The 21,630-nt window shown below is 39.6% G+C and overlaps 1 protein-coding gene across 2 annotated transcripts; it reads left to right on the plus strand.

The window, feature by feature from the left end:
- Positions 1-2,315: 2,315 nt before the first annotated feature.
- On the plus strand, positions 2,316-21,390 carry tmem240a (transmembrane protein 240a). 2 transcript variants are annotated; one of them, XM_008413031.3, is made up of 4 exons: positions 2,316-3,238; positions 3,701-3,807; positions 10,588-10,796; positions 18,770-21,390. In XM_008413031.3, the coding sequence occupies exons 2-4, from the start codon at positions 3,716-3,718 to the stop codon at positions 18,922-18,924; spliced, it is 456 nt and encodes a 151-aa protein (XP_008411253.1). In that variant the 5' UTR covers positions 2,316-3,238; positions 3,701-3,715; the 3' UTR covers positions 18,925-21,390. The 2 variants fall into 2 exon arrangements, with proteins under 2 accessions (XP_008411253.1, XP_008411252.1); XM_008413030.3 differs by having other exon boundaries at positions 2,317-3,314.
- The last annotated feature ends 240 nt before the right edge of the window (positions 21,391-21,630 follow it).

The raw sequence follows: 21,630 nt of genomic DNA on the forward strand, positions 1-21,630 counted from the left end.
CTCAGTACAGTCTCTGTATCAGATCTGTAAGAAATCTTGCCTCTGAATAACATCTCTGATGCAAGATGCTTCTTCTGCCAATCTTGTAAATCCAGTCACCCTCAACTCTTTGAGATGACACCGCACAGTTGGTGAACATGACGTGGGGGTGGAAATTGCACCACAGAGTGAGTACAATTTTATTCACAGCGACTATCTGATAAACTATTGATCAAACCAAAAATGTAAAGGAATGTACTTCTCGTTGTTATATATTCCTTTTGTGCATTTATCCCAACCAGCTGTGCAGGTTTGGATTAAGTCTAGTGAGTTGTTGGCTTTGTCTTGGCAGATGTACACTGGCCTGAAGGTTACATTTGTGCATGTGCAGCACTCTCACCACAGAGGAACAGTCAGCCAAGGGTGACTGAAAGGCAGAATTTTATCTGAATGCAGACATACTCACCATAGCATGTGTTTTGTTCATGTGTGCATAGATAAGTACTGATATTCCACTTTAGTTGGACTTACAGTGCTTGACAAATTACTGATACCCATTGACATTTTTCCGCACTTTTTTTTTTTTTTTTTACATTTTCTTGTTGTTGCCACCATAAACATTTATGCATTTTATTTATATTTTATGTACATTTCAAACAATAAGGAAGAAAAGTAAGTACATTTATTTATATAGCATCTTTCACAGGTCAGAAAACCTCAAAGTCTTTTAGGGGGGCAACATGGGGCGACAGTGGTAGTAGTTTGCCCTGCAATTGGTGGGTTGCTGGTTTGTGCAACCCCGCTCCATCCTTTTTTGTTGTTGTGTCCTTGGGCAAAACACTTCACCTACCTTGCCTGCTGTCAGACTTCCCCAGGGCACCTGCGGGTGCTATCTGTATCCAGTAGATTGCCAAGATTAGTGTGTGAAGTGCTTTGGGGTCCTATGGACTATATAAGTACAAAGCTATCTACCATTTACAATAGAAAAACAAATATAAAAGATCTTTATCTAAAATAATTTACAAAACCAAAAATTATTTTCTTTTTGATTCTGAATTTTACAGCATCTTCTGACCCAAAATAAATTGAAACACTTAAAATATGTTGAGGCATGAAGAATAAAAATAACTTTCTGAGGCATTGTATGTATTCATGCAAAACAATTAAAAACGTACCATTAAATATTTAAATCTTGAAGAGGAAATTATCAGCCAAGTCTTTTTATTGTTGGAAAATAACAAATAAATCGTATCTAAACAATAAAATTTTACTAGAAAAAAAAATCAATTTTCTTGCTGAAGAAAATGATGGGGCAATAGCCACCAGGAAAGTGGAGTTACAGATGTAATGCTTTATTTAGTTATTTATTTTACAAATAATCTCACATTTTCCTCATAGGCGCACTTTCAAAAAAACTGAAAGTGTGCATTACCACCACCATCTTGCCTGGAGCTCATTCTGTTGACTAACAGATCTTATATCAGACATCTGAAAATGGATTGAATAAAGACAGCTTCTGTGTTTTAGTTAAAAAACTGAAAACAAACAACAGGTCATATTTGGAGAAATGTAAAACTCAAGATACCTGCTACATTTAGTGTTAAGGACAAGTATTGTTTTTATTGCATCTCTGTCACTAAACTGTCAATGTTTGATATTTTGAGACATGAACACATTATTTACTTTGTTAAACAACATTACATCAAGTTCCGCTATGAGGATTGTATTTTTTTTTATTCTTTGCCATTTTAACAAAATAGTAAAAGATTATTAAGCCACCTAAAATAGCCTAAGGTATACACTGAGATGTAATTCAAAACATACTGAAATTTCAGTTCATTTAATAGTTTACTTTTCAAGTAAGCTTTAAGTCTATTTTAGAAGATTCTATTTTGAGCATATATTTAAAAAATATACACAAAATATCTTTAAAGGCATATTGTTTCATTGGTACACTTGAACAAATACATATTTTGTTCACTTAAAGTATACTTTTATTTAATATATTTCTTAAAAGTGTATTGTGGTACAATTATATTTATGTGTGTTTAAAGTTATAATGTCAAAAATGGTACAAGAATGCTGTTAGTATACTTTGTATATATTTATATGTACACTTAAAATGTACATACGCAAATTTAAGATTGTTTGCAATATACTAAAGTATTATTTTTTTCACTAGTCTGTATCTTTCCACCAAAGCACAACTACTTTATTATACACCTTCCTGAATATATATTGCACATGTATAAAAATGCGCTGGTAGGGAACCAAAAGTGGCTCTAGCCCATAGGGGCCCCAAAATCTCCTAAATCCGGCCCTGCACAGGCCTATAGAGACAGCTTGCAGTTCCACCTCTCCTCTCCTTTTCTCTCCTCTCCTCTCTTCACTTCTCAGCTCCCCTCCCTCTAACCGCCCACTGTACACACCATCGCGCTCGCGCGCACACGCACACGCACAGGCAGTGGAAGTGGGTGCTCGTGTAGCTGCTGGAAGCCAGGATGGGATAATCATGCGCGTCTGGCTCCGGGCGTTGATGCAGTTGCCGATGCTGGATAGGGACTGGTCTCGGGGCGCAGGGTGGGTCTAGGTGCAGGCCACGGTGCTGCTTGGACCGCGTCTAGATGTTTATCAGGCCAATCCGAGGAAGACTGTAGGGCGATGGCCGCGAGAGGTGTTGGTGCTGCAGCTCTTTGAAACGTTCTCGCCTGATGGAGGACGGGATTCACCGGCACTGAATCGCAGAGCGGGGACTGGAGGAACTTGGTGGGGGGGGAAAGGGGGAGAGGGCACCGAGGCATCCCCCTCTTAGAGGATACAAAAAATAAAAAAAAACAGACGCATTTCATGATTTTTCTTTGAGTGATGTTAATTTGGACGTTGGAATAGAGGTGGACGGGGAGGAGGGGGGGAAACGGAGCTAGAGCAGTGGATTCCTTTCGAATCGGCAATTAAGGAGCGGACAGCCTCTGTGGAGCCGCATCCGTCCATCCGTCCGACCGACCGACCGACCGGGGTGGTGGTGGTGGTGGTGGGGGACCTTACTTGGATGGAGAGAGGGTGCAGTGAAGGCTGAGAGAGAACGGCTCGCCGTGTGTAGGAGGAGGAGGAGACGGAGGGAAAACCGGGCTGTTTGAAGGGACGGGGAGCCAGGAGCGGCGCGGCGGCTCCATGAGCGGCTCCTGCCGGGAGAGAGCGCCCACAGCCCAGCCGGAGCGTCTCCACTGCCGCGGGTAGAAGCCCGGGCTCCAAGACGGCGGTCAGTTTTGGAAGTTTTGATGCATATGATCACAACCACCATGATTTTTATGATTCTTGGTGCTTCAGTTGTAATGGTAAGACATTCTCACCTCCCTCAGATGCAATGTGATTTCTTTTTTCCCCCTCATTTCCACACAGAGGCTATATGATGCCAAATGTTTTGTTTTTTTTAATTTAACTTACATAAATATGATACATTTTTGAGACACCCTATCAGTGGAAGTAGGTACGCCTAGCTATAATTAGCCTACCTGCTGTCATAAATAAATCAGTCGGTTTTCAAGCAACAGTCTCCCTCTCTTAGAAACGAGTGAGTGAGAGAGAGAGAAAAAAAATATATCTGCCATTTTCCTCCTTCTGGTTGTAATTCCTATTCTTTCTGAAAACCCTTCGCTGTGTGTGGTGATAGTTTAGCACCGTTGCTCGACATGTCCCAGCTGACTGGCATGGTTCTTTGCAGGCGATAGCCTGTTTAATGGACATGAACGCACTACTGGATCGCTTTCACAACTACATCCTACCGCATCTACGAGGGGAGGACCGCGTCTGTCACTGCAACTGTGGAAGGTAAATACCAGCATCCTCCACAATATGTGGCATAAATATGCTGTGCTGTGTTCCTCTCTGTCTTCCCCTCATCTCCATCGGCACACCACCACCACCACCACCCGTCAATTCTTAATTGCCGAAGAGGCCTGGAAGATTTGAAGCGGTGAAACCCCGCAAAGCCACCCTGATAGGCTGCCGTCCTGTTTGCGCTCTTATAGCCGCGGTTTCCGCTGAGGTCCTGATATTTTTCTTACATAAAGCCCGATCTCGCTGGTATTTTTCTTTTTTTTTTTTCCTTTTTTTTTTGTCGTATATAGCGGCTGACTGTAAGGCTTTGCTGCATGCAGGAAGGCGTGTGTGTGTGTGTGTGTGTGTGTGTGTGCGTGCGTGCGTGCGTGTGTGTGTGTGTGTGTGTGTGTGTGTGTGTGTGTGTGTGCGCGTGTGTGTGCGTGTGCGTGTGCGTGTGTGCAGGTCTCATAAATAGGTAATGAACTATGAGCGACAGTAGGCCGTTTAAAACAATCTGAGCATCAAATGCATTGTGCGGTACAACAGCTCTCACATTCACCGTGCCACCGATAATATTAGACATGCCAGACGATTTATCGACCACAGTTCCACCCAGATATTTGTATTCACTGTTTAATGGTTTTTTTCCCTGCTGAATACCAAAAAGTATTTCTAAATCATTTGCTAAAATACAGCGATTATTGCCAGTATTTATTTATTTATTTTTTATGTTTTAGAAATCAGAGGTTGACACAATAAGACCAGAATGCCTTTGAACAGATGATGATGTCATGACTTTTTGGAGGCTTATGAGTCAGGTGGAGTCACACCTGTGAGTAGACCCCAACTGTTGTCCTTATTGGTGTGACATCATGAGGAAAACAAGCCAAGAAATCAGGAAGAGAGCAGTGGACCTCCACAGGTCTAGTTCGTCCTTGCGTTAACTTTCCACATCTTCATCTGTTTAAGAAAGAAACAAAACAACAACAACAACTATGGGATACTTGATCTGTGCCCCAGACACGTTTAAGTTAGGAAAAATGCCCTCACACACCCCCAAAAGCAAAAGAGCCAGTGGAACAAATCCTGTACCGACACAGACTGAAATCAGTCCAATCATTGAGGATGAAGCAATTACTCATTAGCAAAAAGACTCAGGCATTTAGAACTTCATTTCTGACAGGTCAGACATATCTAGGCCTGTTGCAACAATCATTAAATTGAATGATAAATTTAAACAAGCTTAACAATCTCCATTTGCATGCTTTAGTGTTTTTTCTTTCTTTCTCTTTCTAACAAAAATTGGATGACAAAAGTCTTCAGTCTGGCGGTTTTTTCATAACTAGCCCTTTCTTTGAAGGTCAGTTTTGTTTACAGAGACTTCAGAATTTGTTTGTTCCTGTTGTGTTATTTATTTGAAATATTTAAAATACCATCCGGTTCCAGTGCTAAATGTTCATTAGAATTTAAAGTTTCTTGATCTTTGAATGTGTTCTTGCATTGTTATATCACTAGCATTGTGTTACTTAAAAATGGTCTCAAAACAACAATATTATCAGTTATCTCAGTAATATTTGAAAGTGGGCTATTATTATGAATTCTGCATTTCTGTATTATTTAGTTCCTTTGTTTTGAGTTTGTTCTGTTAATTATTTGCTGTGTTTTGTTTTTTTGGTTTAGACTGCTGTGTTAACATTAGTCTTTAGCTCTCAGTTGATGAAACTCTCTATACATCCCGTTTGCTTCCCTCTGTATTTTTCCCAGTTTTTTTTTTTTTGGTCACCTGGCCTCACTTCCCCGCTTTGATTCTCCCATCACCTGTTCTGCATTCCTCTAATTGGCCTCACCTGGTTTCCATCACACAAATGTCACCTCCAGTCCACTTTGTTTAATTTACCTGGTAATCATGTTTCACAGGTTGTTGTCATTCTACCTCTGCTAGCTCCCTGGTTTTTACTTTCTCTGGAGATCCTGTCTGTCTTAGTCTGTTTTAACCAAACTGTTATTGGCTTAGTTACTAAGTGACTTTAGGACAAGAAAGTTTTAGGTTAGTTATCAAAAACCCTCATCTCAGTCCCATAGATATGTTGTAGTCATTTAGTCAGAAAGGATTAAAATGTCAGCACACTATTGCAGCAAACCTATAGAGCAATAAACTAAATATTCTGATTTTAATTGAAGTCTTTACTTTGGAGAAGTAAATAGTTAATTTGAAAATTTAATGTTTAGTTTCCAATTTAAATATTTAATTTGGAACTTTATATTTAGCTCAGACTTAAACATTTAGTTGGGAAAATAAATATTTAGCTTCCTAACTAAATACTTAATTTGAAAGCTTAGTGTTTCATTTTAAGCTGAATATTTATGTGGTGAATTAAATACTTAGTTTGGAACTCTGAAATAACATGGTGAAAATGTGACTTTGAAAATTTGTATTTTTTTTCTCTATAACGGGCTAAATAAACTAATTCACTGCATAACATTACCAATCTCTCCCAGCGTACTGGTGAGAAGTTTTTTCATTGTCTGGCATTTATGCAAATAGAAATGACTTTTGTAATTCTAACTGACCTAAAACATGAAAAAATGTGTCTGATTTCTTGGTAGACAGTGAGGAAAAATATTCTTGTTGTTTCAAACAGTCTGTAAATATCTGGTTGTAGCTGAAAGTGTGTGTGTGTGTGTGCGTGTGTGTTTGTACAGACTGCTGGTGGCTGATCAGGCAACCTGATGTTTGTTCTCACAGAGAGAGCTTGTTCGAAGTGTGGGAAAACATCAGCAAGATGAACATTATTAATATACAAAAATGGGTTTAACTAGCATTAATGGACTTTCCCTGAACAGTTTCTAAGCAAAGGAAAAAACAAATTGGCTTCAGGGCTCGTTCGGCACCAGCACATGATGGTTAAAAACTTAAAAGACAAAATCAAAAAAGATGCAGATTATTTTTTTTTGCTGACCGGTTCACACTGGACTACTAGGACAAGATTACCAATAAAGCCAAACAGCAGTGTGGGGGCTAATGTGTTAGCAATTCATTGGCAACATTAAGAGTTGCCGATAGTCAGATCATCTATTCTTTTCTCCGTAAACAATAGATGGAGTCAAGACAGACACTTATCTGAGTTATGAATACGTAATGCTTTGCAAAAACCACAATGCATTTTATTTGGATGTTATGTTAACACAACATAATTATGAAGAATAAACAAACTGTGAATGCTCTAAAAAGAGTTTCACAGATTAAAAATCTGAACATTGACGTGCATTTGTGGCCAGCCTCCTTTATTGTATTGCCCATAAATACAAAATAGCATAAATAGCATAAATACATAAATAGCGCAACTGTTTGGCTCCAGAAGACACCTAATTAGCAAAAGCGAGTCTACCTGTGTGTAATTGAACGTCAGTATAAATCCAGCTGTCTTGGGATGGCCCAAGAGGTTTGTTAGAGAACATTAGTGAGCAAACTGCTTCATAAAGGTCACAGGAAGCAGTACACAGCTCAGGGAGAACCTTCTGCAGAAGCTGGGTTAGTTTATGAAGCAATAAGCTTTCATCCCCTCACACTGTTCAGTTCATGGAACAGAGCTATGTGAGGGGAAAGGTTAGCTGCACACCTGCAGGTCAGGTGAGGGGAGCATTAATCAGGAAACTAGCCAAGATGCCTATAATCTGAAACCTGCTGGTGGCAGCATTGTGCTGTGGGAAACACAGGGAAACTGTTGAGCAGCAGAAGAAAAACTACAAGTATTCAGCCAGAACTACAATGCTACATCAAAGCTTAATTATGTGCTAGAATGACCAAGTTAAAGCCCAGACCTTTATCCAAATGAGAATCTATGGAAAATACTTTTAACAGTAGTAATACGTTATATTTAATAATATTAGTCTTAATAAAAATCAATTATAAATTACTACTAATATTTAATTTCTCTTTGGGGTCAATAAAGTGTGTTTGAATTTAATTGAAAGGCTGTCCATTCATCTTTTTGGGGTTGGATTGATTACTAATGCACACCACAATCTTTAGACTTTTTGTTTGTATACATGTTTGACAGTCTCGTATTATTTTCTTGTCACTGATGTTTGGACCATCACAAAGTTCAAATAAACAGTTTTTATTTGACATGTGAAAAATGAGAGGTAGGAATACTTTTGCAAGGCAATACAAATCAAAATTTATGAAAATGGCTTGAGAGTAATCATAATTCATAATTGACTCGTACTTTGCATTCAAACTGCCCTGCCCACTGCTGGTAACGAGCTCTGAGAATCAGAGGTGAGCAACAATTGTCAGGGTAGCGATACCTCAAATTATTTTTATGCAAGTAAAATCAAAAAGTAGTCATCCAAGAAATGACTCAAGTATTTGGTAAAATGGCCACTCAAATACTGAGAAACTGATCAAACGTTACTCAAGTAAATGTAACAGGATAAATACTTCCCAGCTCTGCTGATGACGTATAAAAGTCAAGCAGTACATCAACATGTTCCCGGACAGCATGCTCAGTCAAACCTAAGTAAGAGTCAAACCTCTTAGTGCTCAGGTTATTGTAACCACACCTTGTCTTCTGCTGATCTAGAAACCCCCCTGAACCAGAACCAGTTGTCCGCTCTCACACAAACAGCAGAAACCTTCGATACGTGAGTGGATAGGAAGAGAGAGGGAAAGCTCTGGCTCCGCCTGCCTGCCCTTCTGTTCGTGAGACGTGGAGGTGCCAGGACGGCCGACGGCGTTCACCTTAGTGCCGTCGAGGACACAGCTTTATGTGTCAGCTCGTTTGGCTTTGTCCGTATTCTGATTTGGACGCCGTACGGATGAACCCTTTTGGGTAGATTGGAGCTTGAAGAGCAGCAGCTGCCTTTGTGGCTGGAACGTTGGAGTGGGTGGAGATTTAATCATAGGCTGCACAAGATGCAGGTGAAACAAATACAGTTAATAAAGAATCAGATAATTACAAATGTTGGTTGATTTGAAAAAAAAAAGATAAAAAAAAGGTTTACATATAGTTCAGCCTTATTCTCAGGAAACTCCACACCCTAAAAAGTGTATTTGGACTTATTTACATGATTCTCACTTAATTCTTTTTGGTGTAGTGATGACAACTTACTTTGACTTTACTTGAAACAACTAAGTTCAATGCGTCGATGCGTCCGCATCCTACGTCTGACGTCATGATGCGAGCTTCACCAGGGACAGAACCGGTACCGACCGGGCTGCTGTGGTGGTTCCAGAGTAGAACACAACCCACATGAGGAGACCTCAGTCCTTGATGCGGCCGTGGCAGGTTCGATTCCTGACCTGATGACCTTTGCCGCATGCCTCCCCCCTCTTCCATTATCCACTTTCCTGTCTAACTACTCTCAAATGAAGGCTGCCTGAGCAAAAAAAGAGGTCCTTTCTTAGATTATGGCTTTATTTGAAGTAAACTACATGATTTGAGTAAGACTGACTTAAATTTGTCAAGTGTTGCACAACTGCAACACACTTATCAGTAGAACAAACAAACAAATGCATAGTTGCAAGCCTGACTTGTGTGACAATCCTTGTTCTCTCGGGTGCCATGTTTTGGTTTCAGGCCTTAAACAGCGACAAAGTTTGTCCGTGTCTTAAACTATAAAAGACACACTTGTTGGGGCGAAATCACAATACATCTGTGCGAAGCTTGACAATTTAGTTTATCGCCTTCCAGTCTTTGTGAAGTCCTGAAAAGCACTGCTTTACATTTGTGAATGTCTTCAGACGTCGCCATCATTTCAAACCCCGTTATCAGTGTAAAGTCCCAGAGTGCACCTGTACTCGCTCTCAGCTGTCAGATCTCTGAGCTCCCGGTGTGTTCCCGTGCGATGTTCTTCAGACATCTGTCTGCGTCATTAGGCTGGGAAAAGCCTATATCTGCTCCCAGGAGGGCGGCTAATGTCAGTGAAGGTTTTCATATCCACTGGAATGGCAGCTTGTTGGAGAAGAGGCCAGCATGTAGAAGCGATGCAAGTGAATCTTGATGATCCGTAATATGGATTTCTTTAAGATTTTTTTAAATGGAGAGGCTTTGGTTGCATTTTAGCCAATCAGTATTTTCATGATGTTTGTTTCAGTCTCTTTAAGTCTTCTGTGAAACATCCATCCATCCATCCATCCATCCATCCATCCATCCATCCATCCATCCATCCATCCATCCATCCATCCATCCATCCATCCATCCATCCATCCATCAAGTCTGAATGGTCGTGTTGTATTTTATCTGAGTTTTATGTCGTCGATGTGAGACGTGTCATAATTCGGCAGTAGAAAAAGCCAGACCGCGGTACACCAGGATGCAAACAATGGCTGTAAATTGTTGTCATGAACTTAGGAAAGAACTCTTAGTGCATTACATCACAATGCACAATGCTTATCAGAAGAAAAATACCGAATTGTTTGACTTGCATGCCATTTCTTCAACAAACAGATTGCACATAGAAGTAAATACCTTGCTTCGTGGTAATCCAGTAGTTTTGATCCAAAAGATTACTTTTAGAAAGTGATGGCCTTTCACTTTTAAGCGGGCTGAATTTCTTCCACAAATCTAAAAAATTACAAGTCAGCCATAGACTTTCCATCCTAAAGTGCATCCTGTGGACCCCCCCAGTGGTCCTTCACAGGGGCTTCAGGGGTTTCCTGTAAAGTGCGGATTAGTGTGGCTTTATTTAAGTTTAGAAAAACTCCAGCAAACCTCCAGTGTACAGACGGTTGCTACTTTAAAGTTTAACACTTCTGTCCTCTTCTCCTGTCTGTCCTCACCCCAGGCATCATGTCCACTACGTAATCCCGTACGATGGGGATCACTCCTTAGTGGACTCTTCAGAGAACTACTTTGTGAGTGACAGTGTGACCAAGCAGGAGATGGACTTGATGTTGGGTCTGCTGTTGGGTTTCTGCATCAGCTGGCTGCTGCTGTGGCTTGACGGAGTCCTGCACTGCGCCGTCAGGGCCTGGAGGGCGAGCCGGTACTACGGTAAGATGCTCACAGCCTGCCTGGAAATGGCTGGGGACTCACCGACTCAGACGCAGAATTAATCCAGGTTAGATGCGGAGAAGAAGAATTCGCTAATCTTTTTTTAAGTTAAATGAGATGCTAGGCAGCTAATGTTCAAAGAAAGAGGACATGCACTCACCAACCACTTTATTAAGTACGCCTTGATAATATCAGATTTAGACCCTCGTTATTCTTAGAAACTGCCTTCGTTCTTCCTGGCATGGATTCAACAAGGTGTTGAAAATGTTCCTCATAGATTTAGGGTGATTTCACATTTGATAGTGCGGTAGACTCGGTTCGACTGGGGACCAAAATTGCTGTTGACCTGTCAAATTTCAGCTGTTGTGGTTCACTTTCATACTGCACTGTGTGAAACTCTCCAAACCCTTTGAAAAACCTGTTCACCTCCTCACCTGTGGTGGCGCTGCACCAAGGACCACTGAAGGAAATTACATAATAACCTCTGGAAAAGACATGAGCACGTTTTTCTTCTTCACAAAATGTAAACAAAAATAGTACGTCATCAGATTTTAGCGATTGTAAGATTTCTCTTTTATCGTTAGTAAAACACCACGACTCCGTTCTCCCGCTGGCGTTAGACTCACACTTTTGTTTATGCTGTATTTACCCAGAATGCCCTGCATTGTAGCTCACTTTCTGCTTTTGGAGCAGTCTCAGCATCCACATAAGCATTCGCACTGCACCAGAGTTCACTTCAACTGAACCAAGACTAGGCTTGTAGGCACACCAGAGTTCACTTTTATGGTCCACATCAGAGAGATTGTAAACTATGAACAACTAGGTTCTGGTGTTTAGTTGGCACTACGGAGCCCAAAATGTGCCAAGAAGATATTTCCCACACCAGTCTGACATGCTACAGTAAGGCAGACAGGATGTTTATGCCAGGTGCAGATCGTCTGAAAGTTACGGCTGACATCGAGACATGAGATCAGGCGACATTTTCACAATTTCCTATCATCCAGTTATGGTGCAACTGTACAAAACGTAGCCTCAATTTTAACACCACTTGTTGTAAATTAATGGACCGTCTCCAAGCTAGAAACCAAAAATCCTCAATCTGTGAAGTTTATTATCTACTAACAAATCAGGGAATTTTTTTTTAAAAACCAAACTGATATGATGCTGAATCAGAATCAGTCGATCAAAGTAATCTGTCAACAGGCAATAGCTTTTCCACATGAATTCAGCTGAGACAAGCCACATGACATATATCTTTATTGCCTGAAATAGTTACACCGCTCTTAGCGCGTGTCCCTTCCTGGCCATATTGCTTTCAGTGCAACTCTAAGCTGTAAATACATCAGCCGGGGTTTGTAACACATCCAGCTTGGTGTAACTGGAGCTGTAACAATACAACAAATGTGAATCTAAACAACTACATATGATTTAAAATTTTCTTAAGACAATGTTTTAAAGGTAAAGTCGAGATTGTTTAAACCAGATATAAAAGTAGTTAATTAAAATTAATTCCTAACAAATAAGGACAACGCCTGCCTCATTTCTAATAAACAAAACCTACATTAACCAATATTAGGATGATAGAGGACAAAAGCAGGTTAATTGAACTTGTGAATAATATATCAACTAAAATACAGAAATAGCTTAGTGATAAAACAGGATGCTGTTTAGAAGAAACAATGTTTTACAAAAGATTGTTTCGACTGTAGGGATAAATCTTGCACATAAGTGAAATCCAGGTTATTCTGGAGCAATGAAGCGCTACCAAATATTCCAAATACAGTTCTTTGGACTTACTGGCAAAAAACGGCAGGACAGTGTTGTTAAGTGCTTGTACTGTTTTTAAAAGCAGTTGAGGCCATAAGTATAAGTACGTGCAAAATGTGAATTTTGCATCATGGGTCTCACTTAACTATTTGCGTTTGAAGAATTTTTACAAAATGTATAGTGAGTTGCTATGTATTGAGAAATGAATTGAGTAAAAGACAACGGACCTGAGTGATGCATCATTCTATAGTTGATGAAGCGTGCCAGATTTTCTTCTAAAGGGTCCTTCAAAAATTATTTTACTGCCACTGAAATGTCTGTCCGACTGCGTTACCTTTGGTAGTTTTCATTGATTCACTTGAATTAATAGGAACAAATTGTATCTCAGAGTGCCTATAGGCGTAATTTAAAATATGTTTTTTGTTAGATCATCTCACCTCTCTTGGGTAGTAAAATCTAGAGGAATCAGGGATGACTCAAGACGTTTGGACCAAACTTTAATTTCATAGGTCCCAGTTGCTCATACATGGACAGTAGGTATACCCTCACCAAATCTAGATGAATGGAGATTAAGGCTGTCAGAAAAGGATTTCTGCCTGAGCAGTCACACGTCCCAGAAATGTCTGAAGAAAATCTCTCGTATTGGTTAATGCTGTCACAGTAAATAGACCCGAGTTTGAAGTTGGCTCCATTAGATGAGCCATGCTTGCGTCACAACGATTGAGATATTTCGCTCTCACCATCTGACGCTCTGCTCTGAATGCCTCATTTCTGTACTCTGTGTGCGTGTGTGTGTGTGTATTGAAATCCAGCTTCGGCTGATAGTTGCTTCTTAATTTCCTGCTTTGCGTCCCCACGCTAACTGGAAAATATATCTGTCGTTTCCCTTGTCGCCTCTCTCCGCCTGACAGATGAAAGAAGGATGTCGTTTTAGAAAAAAAAGGTAATGAGACAGAACATGCGGTGCGTAGTTCATCACTGCATGAACTCTGGTAGACACAAAAGAGGAAATAAAAGCCTAAATAGTCTAGTCTTTATGTATATTATATCTAAATAAGACTGAGCTGCATCGCTCTCTTGTAGAAGTTTTAACATCGTGTCTTGTTGTGGTTCCTAAAACTTTTCTCACAAATGACCGTTTACTGTTATAGCCTGGTTAAATACAAAAGCAGAGCCTGGAAGATGCTGTTGTCTCTGTTGCTTTATAAATCAGTACTGGGGTAAGGCTGCGTGGTGGAGCTGGCCTGGATCTGCAGTTTTAAGAGTAAAGTAGGTGATATGTGACCTGGAAACTGGGAGTGCTGTGGAAAAGCTCCTCAGGCAGGATGAGGAAAAAGTGTCAGCATTAAGGATGACCGTTAATACTTGAAGGCATAGATTTTTTATTTTATGTATTTATTTTCCAGATTTTGCTTAAAAGGAGACACGCCTGTGTGTAATATTTTCAGGTGGTCTCGATCAATAGTTTTTAAGCTTTTGTTTTTATTTTGACTTTTTTTGTCCCCCACTATGTGCAGTTGAATATTGTCAGAGGAAGGTTTTGGTTTATTAAGCTGCTTAACTCAGAATTACAAAACATTGAGGTTTGTACGTGTAAGAAAACTATTTTAAAATAGACAATTTATCCATATTTTTTATTAAAACAATGTTGAAAAAAAATAAACTGAAAACTGTTTGCTGACAAGAAATGTGTATTTTTGCATAAAATTGACATTTGTAAAGCTAATAATAATAATAAAAGATAATATTAATAGTTAAAGAGCCATTAGATCACATGGCTATTTCTATGGCATTGAAAAAGTGTGTCAAGATAACAGTTGTGTGCTTAAATATTATTTAATCAGTTTAGTCAAATCGTTTTTTATTTGTATTGTGCCTAATTACATCAATGTGAAAGTATTTTAAATAACTTTTTAGCAGAGAAAGCAATAATATTTATTCAGGTTTTTTAATAGGTCATTTTATCAACATATTCTGCCACAACTGGCTCTTTGAAGACATTCTTGATGTTGAATGTGTCGGAAAAAGATTTTGACGCGGCTGCATTACATCAACTGAAGTCTTGTTTCACATTTTTGTTTTTCTTGCTGCTTTGGTTTTAAGATCTTCTGTGGATATTTTGTCCTACTATGTTCTTTCCTCATTTCTAAGCACACTTTGCCTTAGTATTGCACAAGAACTAAATAGGTACAATTTCAGTCAAAGTGGAAAGAAAAAGTCTAAAAGATTGTCAAGAACATGCATCACTAATTTAAAAGTCTTCTTCAAACCACAGCAGAAAAAAACTTAGATTGACACTTTGCACATTACTTTTACTGTTAGGGATTGTTAGGGATAAAATAGCACCCATTATAATTAAACTATATTTAGCTGTTTAATTTACGATGGGAATTTAAAAAGCTTTAAAATTTTCAGAGACAACGGAGCAACTTTGTTGACTGTTTTTAAATGCCTTACTTTTCCTTCTTCACTCAACAATGACTGAATTTAAAGTTTCTGACCCAGATTGTATTCTGCTGATTTCTCTTGGCATTTCCACATAAATAATAATGTGGTATTTTTGATATCTCCCACTGAAAACCAAGAAACTTTACATGTTTGCGTGTTAAGTGTTTGCCAAAGAAGGCAGTATTTTCAATGTTTCAAACACCGTAGAGATGTGGTCTGATTGTTATATACTTATTTTTTTAGCAGTGGGTAGGGAAGCCCGTCACCTTTTTGACTTGATCCATTAGTTTGTGTGTGTGTGCGTGCGCGTGTGCATGCATGCATGTGTGTGTTGCCTTTAGTACTGGGTCACACACATTTAGCCTCTGTGAGATGAGGAGTGAAGGTGAGGCTGAAAGAGCAGGGAAGAGTGTGGAAGCAGGATGAGGATGCTGTCACATCTCCACCTGAATTTACACACGCACACACACACGTGCGCACGCACACACGCACACACAGACACACGCATGTACACACACTTTCTCTTCTGTGGAGCTATAAATAGCACAAGAGAGCAGCTGGAATGGCAAGTAAGGAACACACACACACACACACAGTGCATTGAAATGCACAATGATTCCCATTGCTTTTTTCCAGCTCTAACTCCTCCCCCTTATGCTCATTTATTGAATCTGCTCCTGAGCCATTTCCCTCCTGATGCAACATTTTTTTTCTTCTTTTTATTCCGTACCACCAGTTTACTGTTAATATCTGACGCCAGATGCTCTTTTTGGAAAGACGCTTGAAAAACAAGTGAGAAAACGATAAATTGGCACGGGGCGTTAACGTCCCCTCTGTTCTAAAGCAGGCATAACAATCGCATCTTAGCTCTCTCTCTCTTTCTCTCTCTCTCTCTCTCTCTCTCTCTCTCTCTCTCTCTCTCTTTTTTTCTCCCTTTGCTCTGTAATTTCTCCTGACTTCATCCTTTTATTGAAATGAGAGAAACCTGCCTTTGTTGCCCCCTTTCCTTTGGATACCCTTCAGAGCAGTCCTTGTGGACAGCACAACCATTCACAGCTATAAATAACTTCCCTTCTCTCTCTCCCCCTCTCTGTCTTTCCTCCTCATCCCCAATCCTACCAGCAACGCCCCCTCCTCTCCTCCACCTCTTTCTCTTGCACATTCTCGGGCACAGCCATTTTTATTTTTATTTTTACCGGACTCGACGTCTGGGGCTCTCCCTGCCGTCTTCACGGACCTCACTTCGCCTCACCAGCTCCAGTTTGAATCTGTTCTCCACCATTACATCCCCCACACTTCATATTACACCCCACATACACACACATGCATACAAACCTGCTGCCTCACTTTCTATCTTGAAGCATTCTGTGTACAGTGTGCGATGGCTGATAATTCAGAAAGGTGGAACAGGTGAAAGGTCACGGCTGCAGTCACCATGTAACAGTTCACGACATCATCTAACATTTTTTTGTTTACTGCAAGTAGTAGACTGTAAAAAAGAATTCAGTGTCCTCTATTGTAGCGCCCGATTGTTCTGATTTTTAGTTGCAGTTGCAGTCAAACTAGCAACCAGCCAGTTTGACTGCCACTGTGGAACCGCTGGAAGACGATGGCGGCAAAAAAGGATTTTACATGAAATCAAGAAACTCATGCACATCCTCTTCATGAGACTGAAAAACACTAAGCTGCATTTCCATTAACCTTATAATTGCATAAATTGACATTACGAAAATTACATTTGCTTAATTTTGAAAAAAAAGGTTTTTTTGATAAAATGTTGTTCTACAGTGAGGCAGTTTTTCAGCTGTATCAAAACAGCTGTAGTCCGCAGATGCTACTCATAACTCTTTTTTTTAAATCTGTTTAATTTTCATCTGTTTGATGTGTTTTTCTTAATATATGTTGCTTTTAGCTTCTTTGTGCAAGCACTCTGAGTTGCCTCTGGCTGAAAGGAGCTGTATAAATAACTTTGCCTTAGTGGTAAAAACGACCAAGATGAAAGCAGTAAGCAGTCTTCTTCACGCCTTGTAGTTTGTTTTGTTTTATTTGTGTTTTTTGGACAATGTGCAACTGGCTCCACGAGAACACGCACAACATCGCTCAGTTAATAAAAAATAGTGCGTCATTCAGCGTACTGAATCAGCAGCTCTTCTGGAAAAATCGCTGACTACAGTTTCCCCAAATGTAGCCGCTCCCAAGCATGACGGGTTTGTTGCGCCAACGCATGAATAAGACGCAGACGTCTCCACCGACGGCTGATAGATGATGAGTTCTTAGCGTCATGGCTTAATTATGAATATAATATGATATAATCGCATGTAGCTGCTAGGGTTTTTCATGACTTATTGCACGAACAAACGTATTCACATGTGATTTTAATTAAACTTCCTATTGTATGGAGCATTAGCAGAATATAAACAAAGATTTGCGCTCATTTGTAATCGAAACACAGCCAGTGTCTTCTGTCAGAGGCTCCTTCAAATTTGCTGTGACACAGACCACTACAGGAGATCCTCCTTTCCCACAGCCATCACCGTCTACAACAACTCTTTACAAAAGCATTTATTTTTCCTTTGGGATCAATAAAGTATATTTAAGTGAGTTTGAATTTAAAAACAACTAAAGTATTTTATGTTAAAGAGGCCAGGTCTGGCTAATTTACAGATTATGCTACATTGTTTTAGAAATCCATGTAATATGCTTGAAATGATTCAAATATGAGCATGAGACTTTGTCAGAATAATAACAATGATTGACAACTTTATATTAAAAAAGGGAAGCAAATATGCAAAAAATCAACATCATTTTATTGATATTTAAAACCAGATGTTGAACTTGTTAAGGAAGAATTATTTGTGTGATTAAATTTGGAAAAGAATCTGGCTCTCCGTCTTCCTGTTTGGATCCCAGGTTCTCTTGAACGGTGGCGCGTTTGGGACAAAACACAACAATGCGTGTTGACGTCACCGAATTTCAGAATTTAATCCAAATCGGAACAAAGTGAGAAGATACAACAGAAAACTACAAAATAATAGAGACACGCATGCATTACCTGAGACAAGAGGTAGGGACAGCAAAGATATCTTTGGAGAAATTGCAAGGGCAAGATCTGATTTGTTACTCTGTGTGGAAAGTTTTATCTTCTTTTCTTTAATTTATTCAAATAAGGCGTATATTTGCTCATCCAACCAGGACCTGTCTCTGACCCTCTCTCCAAAGCCATTTGTCCCCATTGTCTAAATAAAGTGGAAGGAGAGCTTCTCCAAACTCCTGCTGGTTTATGGCTTTCACAGATCAGTGTGAAAAACTGGAACTTCCTACTGATTGCTGATCTGCATGTTATTCCCATGTTGTCATGGCGTTATTAATGTAATTTCCAAAAGCATAGTTGCTATAAAATACAGAAGTACAATCATTAATATTGTACAATCAGCCTGATGTGGACAGTTCCCTTAAACGTTGCTAAAAACACACACGACACACACACACACGCACGCACACACACACATTTGAAGTGCATGTGTTGGGGAAGGCTTTCAACTCTGCTACAAAGGTGGAAATGTAACATCAGTGCTTTATTGTTCTTATAAATATCTGAAATATGAAAGCAAGAATAACTGAGAGGAGGTTTTATTGTTGTTTTTTTTGCAGGTAAATATACCGCTGTGCATGATAAAACTCGGCTTGTGCTTGTGAATTTGGGTTTTTGTATCATCTGGATAAAAGTCTCCTTGTTCTCTCTGGTCTTCTCCCTGCAGATACTCCATCCTGGTCATGGTTACCGCAGTTCTGCAACCTCCGAGACCTCCGTCGCCGAGCCCAGCTCAGACAGCTGGAGGACTCCAGCGGCAACATGGTCCACATCAAGCAGAAGCTCTACCACAACGGCCACCCCAGTCCTCGACACCTCTGACTCTAAAAATCACAGAGAGAGAGAGAAAGAGAGAGAGAGAGAAACATAAATAAGAATGAAAATGCAGATCTTCCCCTTGAATCTCTCGTACATTTTAAAACACCTCCACTCGTTCTTGCCAAAACTTTCCCCCACGGCCAAACTTTGCCTCAGAGACCTGTAAAACTGCCCCCCCGAGTCCCCTCTGTTTATGATGTGGTCCTCTTTCAGAACCTTCCAACCGGACTTTCTTTTGACCCTGAACCTTTCTCTGTCAGCACTAAAAAAATCCCAAAATGGAATGAGATTTTACTTTCTTCCCACTAAAAACCTGGTCTTAAGTCTTTGTCCTCCACCGTGGGAGGAAGAAAACATTTTTAAGGGTGTTTTTTTTCTGTATAAAGACATTTTCTGTGTTTATTGTTAAACTTGGCATGCTCTTTTAGAACAGGGTGGGAAGAGTATGGAACGGGGAGGTGAGACTGGGTTTTCTGGGGTTTTTTTTTTCCTCTATCAGATGGGACTTTTGGTTACGACAGGCGGGTTTGTGGTTTGTTTTGTGATGGTTAGACTGCTGCTTCTGTAAATAGGTAAAAATACAGAATTTAACAGGCCAGTGGGGGGATTTCTGTGTGAGTTGTTCAATCGTAGAAACCTTGGACACTTGGACTGCGTGAGTAAACATTAAGAGGAAGAAGGAACTGGAAATTGGATGTGAAACAATGTGATTTCTGCTAAAAACACAGATTAATTAGCTTTGTTACTTAGTGAATTAACTGAATGTATTTTTTTTTCTCTCTCCTGTAAATAACGTGAGAGGGACGGAGACTATGTGCAGCTGTGGTCAGATTTTCCTCTGCTAATTTGCCATTGTTAAGTTGACACACGAGGAGAGGTAAACGCCAACCAGACGGACTCAGCTGACGCGTCCGCAGCGCTTTGGAAGAAATATTCGCTCCCCTTTGAATTTTGACACGTTCTACCACGTCACCACCACAAACGTTGGCGTCTTTTACTGGGATTTTAAATGATAGACCAACACAAAGCGGTCCTGGAAGTGTTTGCAAAATGAAAATTACACCTGATTTGCATTTTGTTTTTGATTTTTCTTCCTTCCGGGGCTATTAAACATAGATAGTCTTTTAAGAATTGCGAATAGTAAAAAAGTAGATGATGTGCTGTTGCCTTTTGAACTAAGTGTTGTCAGCTTTGCACTTCTAGACACTGAATTTTATTCACCTGAAATTATTCTTTACAAAATAATTCAAGCACCATGAAGTTTTACGAGAGCATTAAACATACGTTTTCAAGCACCGCCAGAGATTTTCAATTTGGACTTTGACTGGGTCATTTCAATACACCAATATGCCTTTAGTGTAAACCATTAACTTTCATCGCTTTGACGTCTTTAGCTGCCTACAACAATTTTTTCCGTCTAGATTATTCAGCTCTGTTCATTCATCTGCATGCTGCGGCTCCGGAGCTGCAGGTGGCTCTTTATAACTCAGCTTAAAACAGTGCAGAGCCAAAAAACATTTTAAAAATGTAGATTAAACAAGTGCAGATTTGAGCAGTTTATTTTTAGAGCTGAATAAATCCTACAAGTGTCAAAAATACTTCTTTGTTTTTTTTCATCATTACCTTGGAAACAAAGTGCTTTTTTGTTTACATAAGATCCTCCAAACATCAACATCCCATAGAAGAAAATCTATAAATCTTCCCTTTGTAAAAAGTTTATGTTTTTTCTTAGCTTTACAACCTAAAACAGAATAAAATGGTATTAAAAAAATACCACAATTTCCTATTGCAGATATGTATTGAAAGTCTTTCAGTAGTCCTTTCACTAAGCTTTATGTACATTTAATGGACTGTGGGCAAAAATGGTTCTTTGGTTTGTACAGGTTGTAGGCCCCTGTGACGTCACATTAGATAGAAAAACAAGTCTAAAGTTCCCCAAATTTTTTTTTACATTCATCTCACAAATTATCTAGAAAAACCCTGAACATTTCCGAACTCCAAAAGCTCAAAATTTCCAAGAAAAGAAAAAAAAATATCTGAAATTTTGAGATGAATTTTCCTAGAAAAAACTTGAACATTTTTTACTTTTGGAAATTGTGTGTTTTAAAAGTCGAAAATGTTCGACCTGAAATGATTTTCTCTCCCTTTCACAATGATCTTCTGCTTTATTTGGGTCTATGACATAAAATCCCAGAAAGTAAAGTTTATCCTTGTGAGCTGACATTATGTTGTAGAGTTCAAGTTAATCCTTTTGCAAGGAAATACACTGTTTTTTGCGTGTGTTTTTTAGTAGTCATATCAATGTTCTTTGAGTTCTCATTATCCAACCTTCTCACTAACCCAGAGCAACCAGCCTATCAGCAGAGGAAACCCTCACCCAGCCGTACTCGACCCCTCTCTGTCCAGACATTGCTGTTGTGAGAATGAAATGTCTGTTTTATTAAAAGTGCCATTGAAGCACAACAGTGACCCCTGACGTTTGATTGTGTTATTCCAGTCGCATGAGAGAGAGAGAGAGAGAGACACAGAGAGAGACAGAGAGAGAGGTTATTTCTGAGTGCAGATGTTCCCGGTTTTATTTAGTAAAATTCAAGCAGAAACAAGGAAGAGCAACGACTGACAACGTGGAGTGAAGAAAAGCCGTCCATTATGGTTCCGTGGCACGTTTAAAATAATCGTTCTTCCTAATGTTTAGGAGTAAAGGCGGGT

Source organism: Poecilia reticulata, chromosome 7 (assembly GCF_904066995.2).
Source record: "Poecilia reticulata chromosome 7, P_reticulata-male-v2, whole genome shotgun sequence".
Lineage (NCBI taxonomy): Eukaryota > Metazoa > Chordata > Actinopteri > Cyprinodontiformes > Poeciliidae > Poecilia > Poecilia reticulata.

Excerpts from the sequence above, each read along its gene's own strand:
- tmem240a (XM_008413030.3), top strand. The coding sequence starts at position 3,258 with ATGCATATGATCACAACCACCATGATTTTTATGATTCTTGGTGCTTCA. Across the intron at positions 3,315-3,700 it reads TTGGTGCTTCAGTTGTAATG|GCGATAGCCTGTTTAATGGA; the intron begins GTAAGACATTCT and ends GGTTCTTTGCAG. Across the intron at positions 10,797-18,769 it reads GAGGGCGAGCCGGTACTACG|ATACTCCATCCTGGTCATGG; the intron begins GTAAGATGCTCA and ends TTCTCCCTGCAG.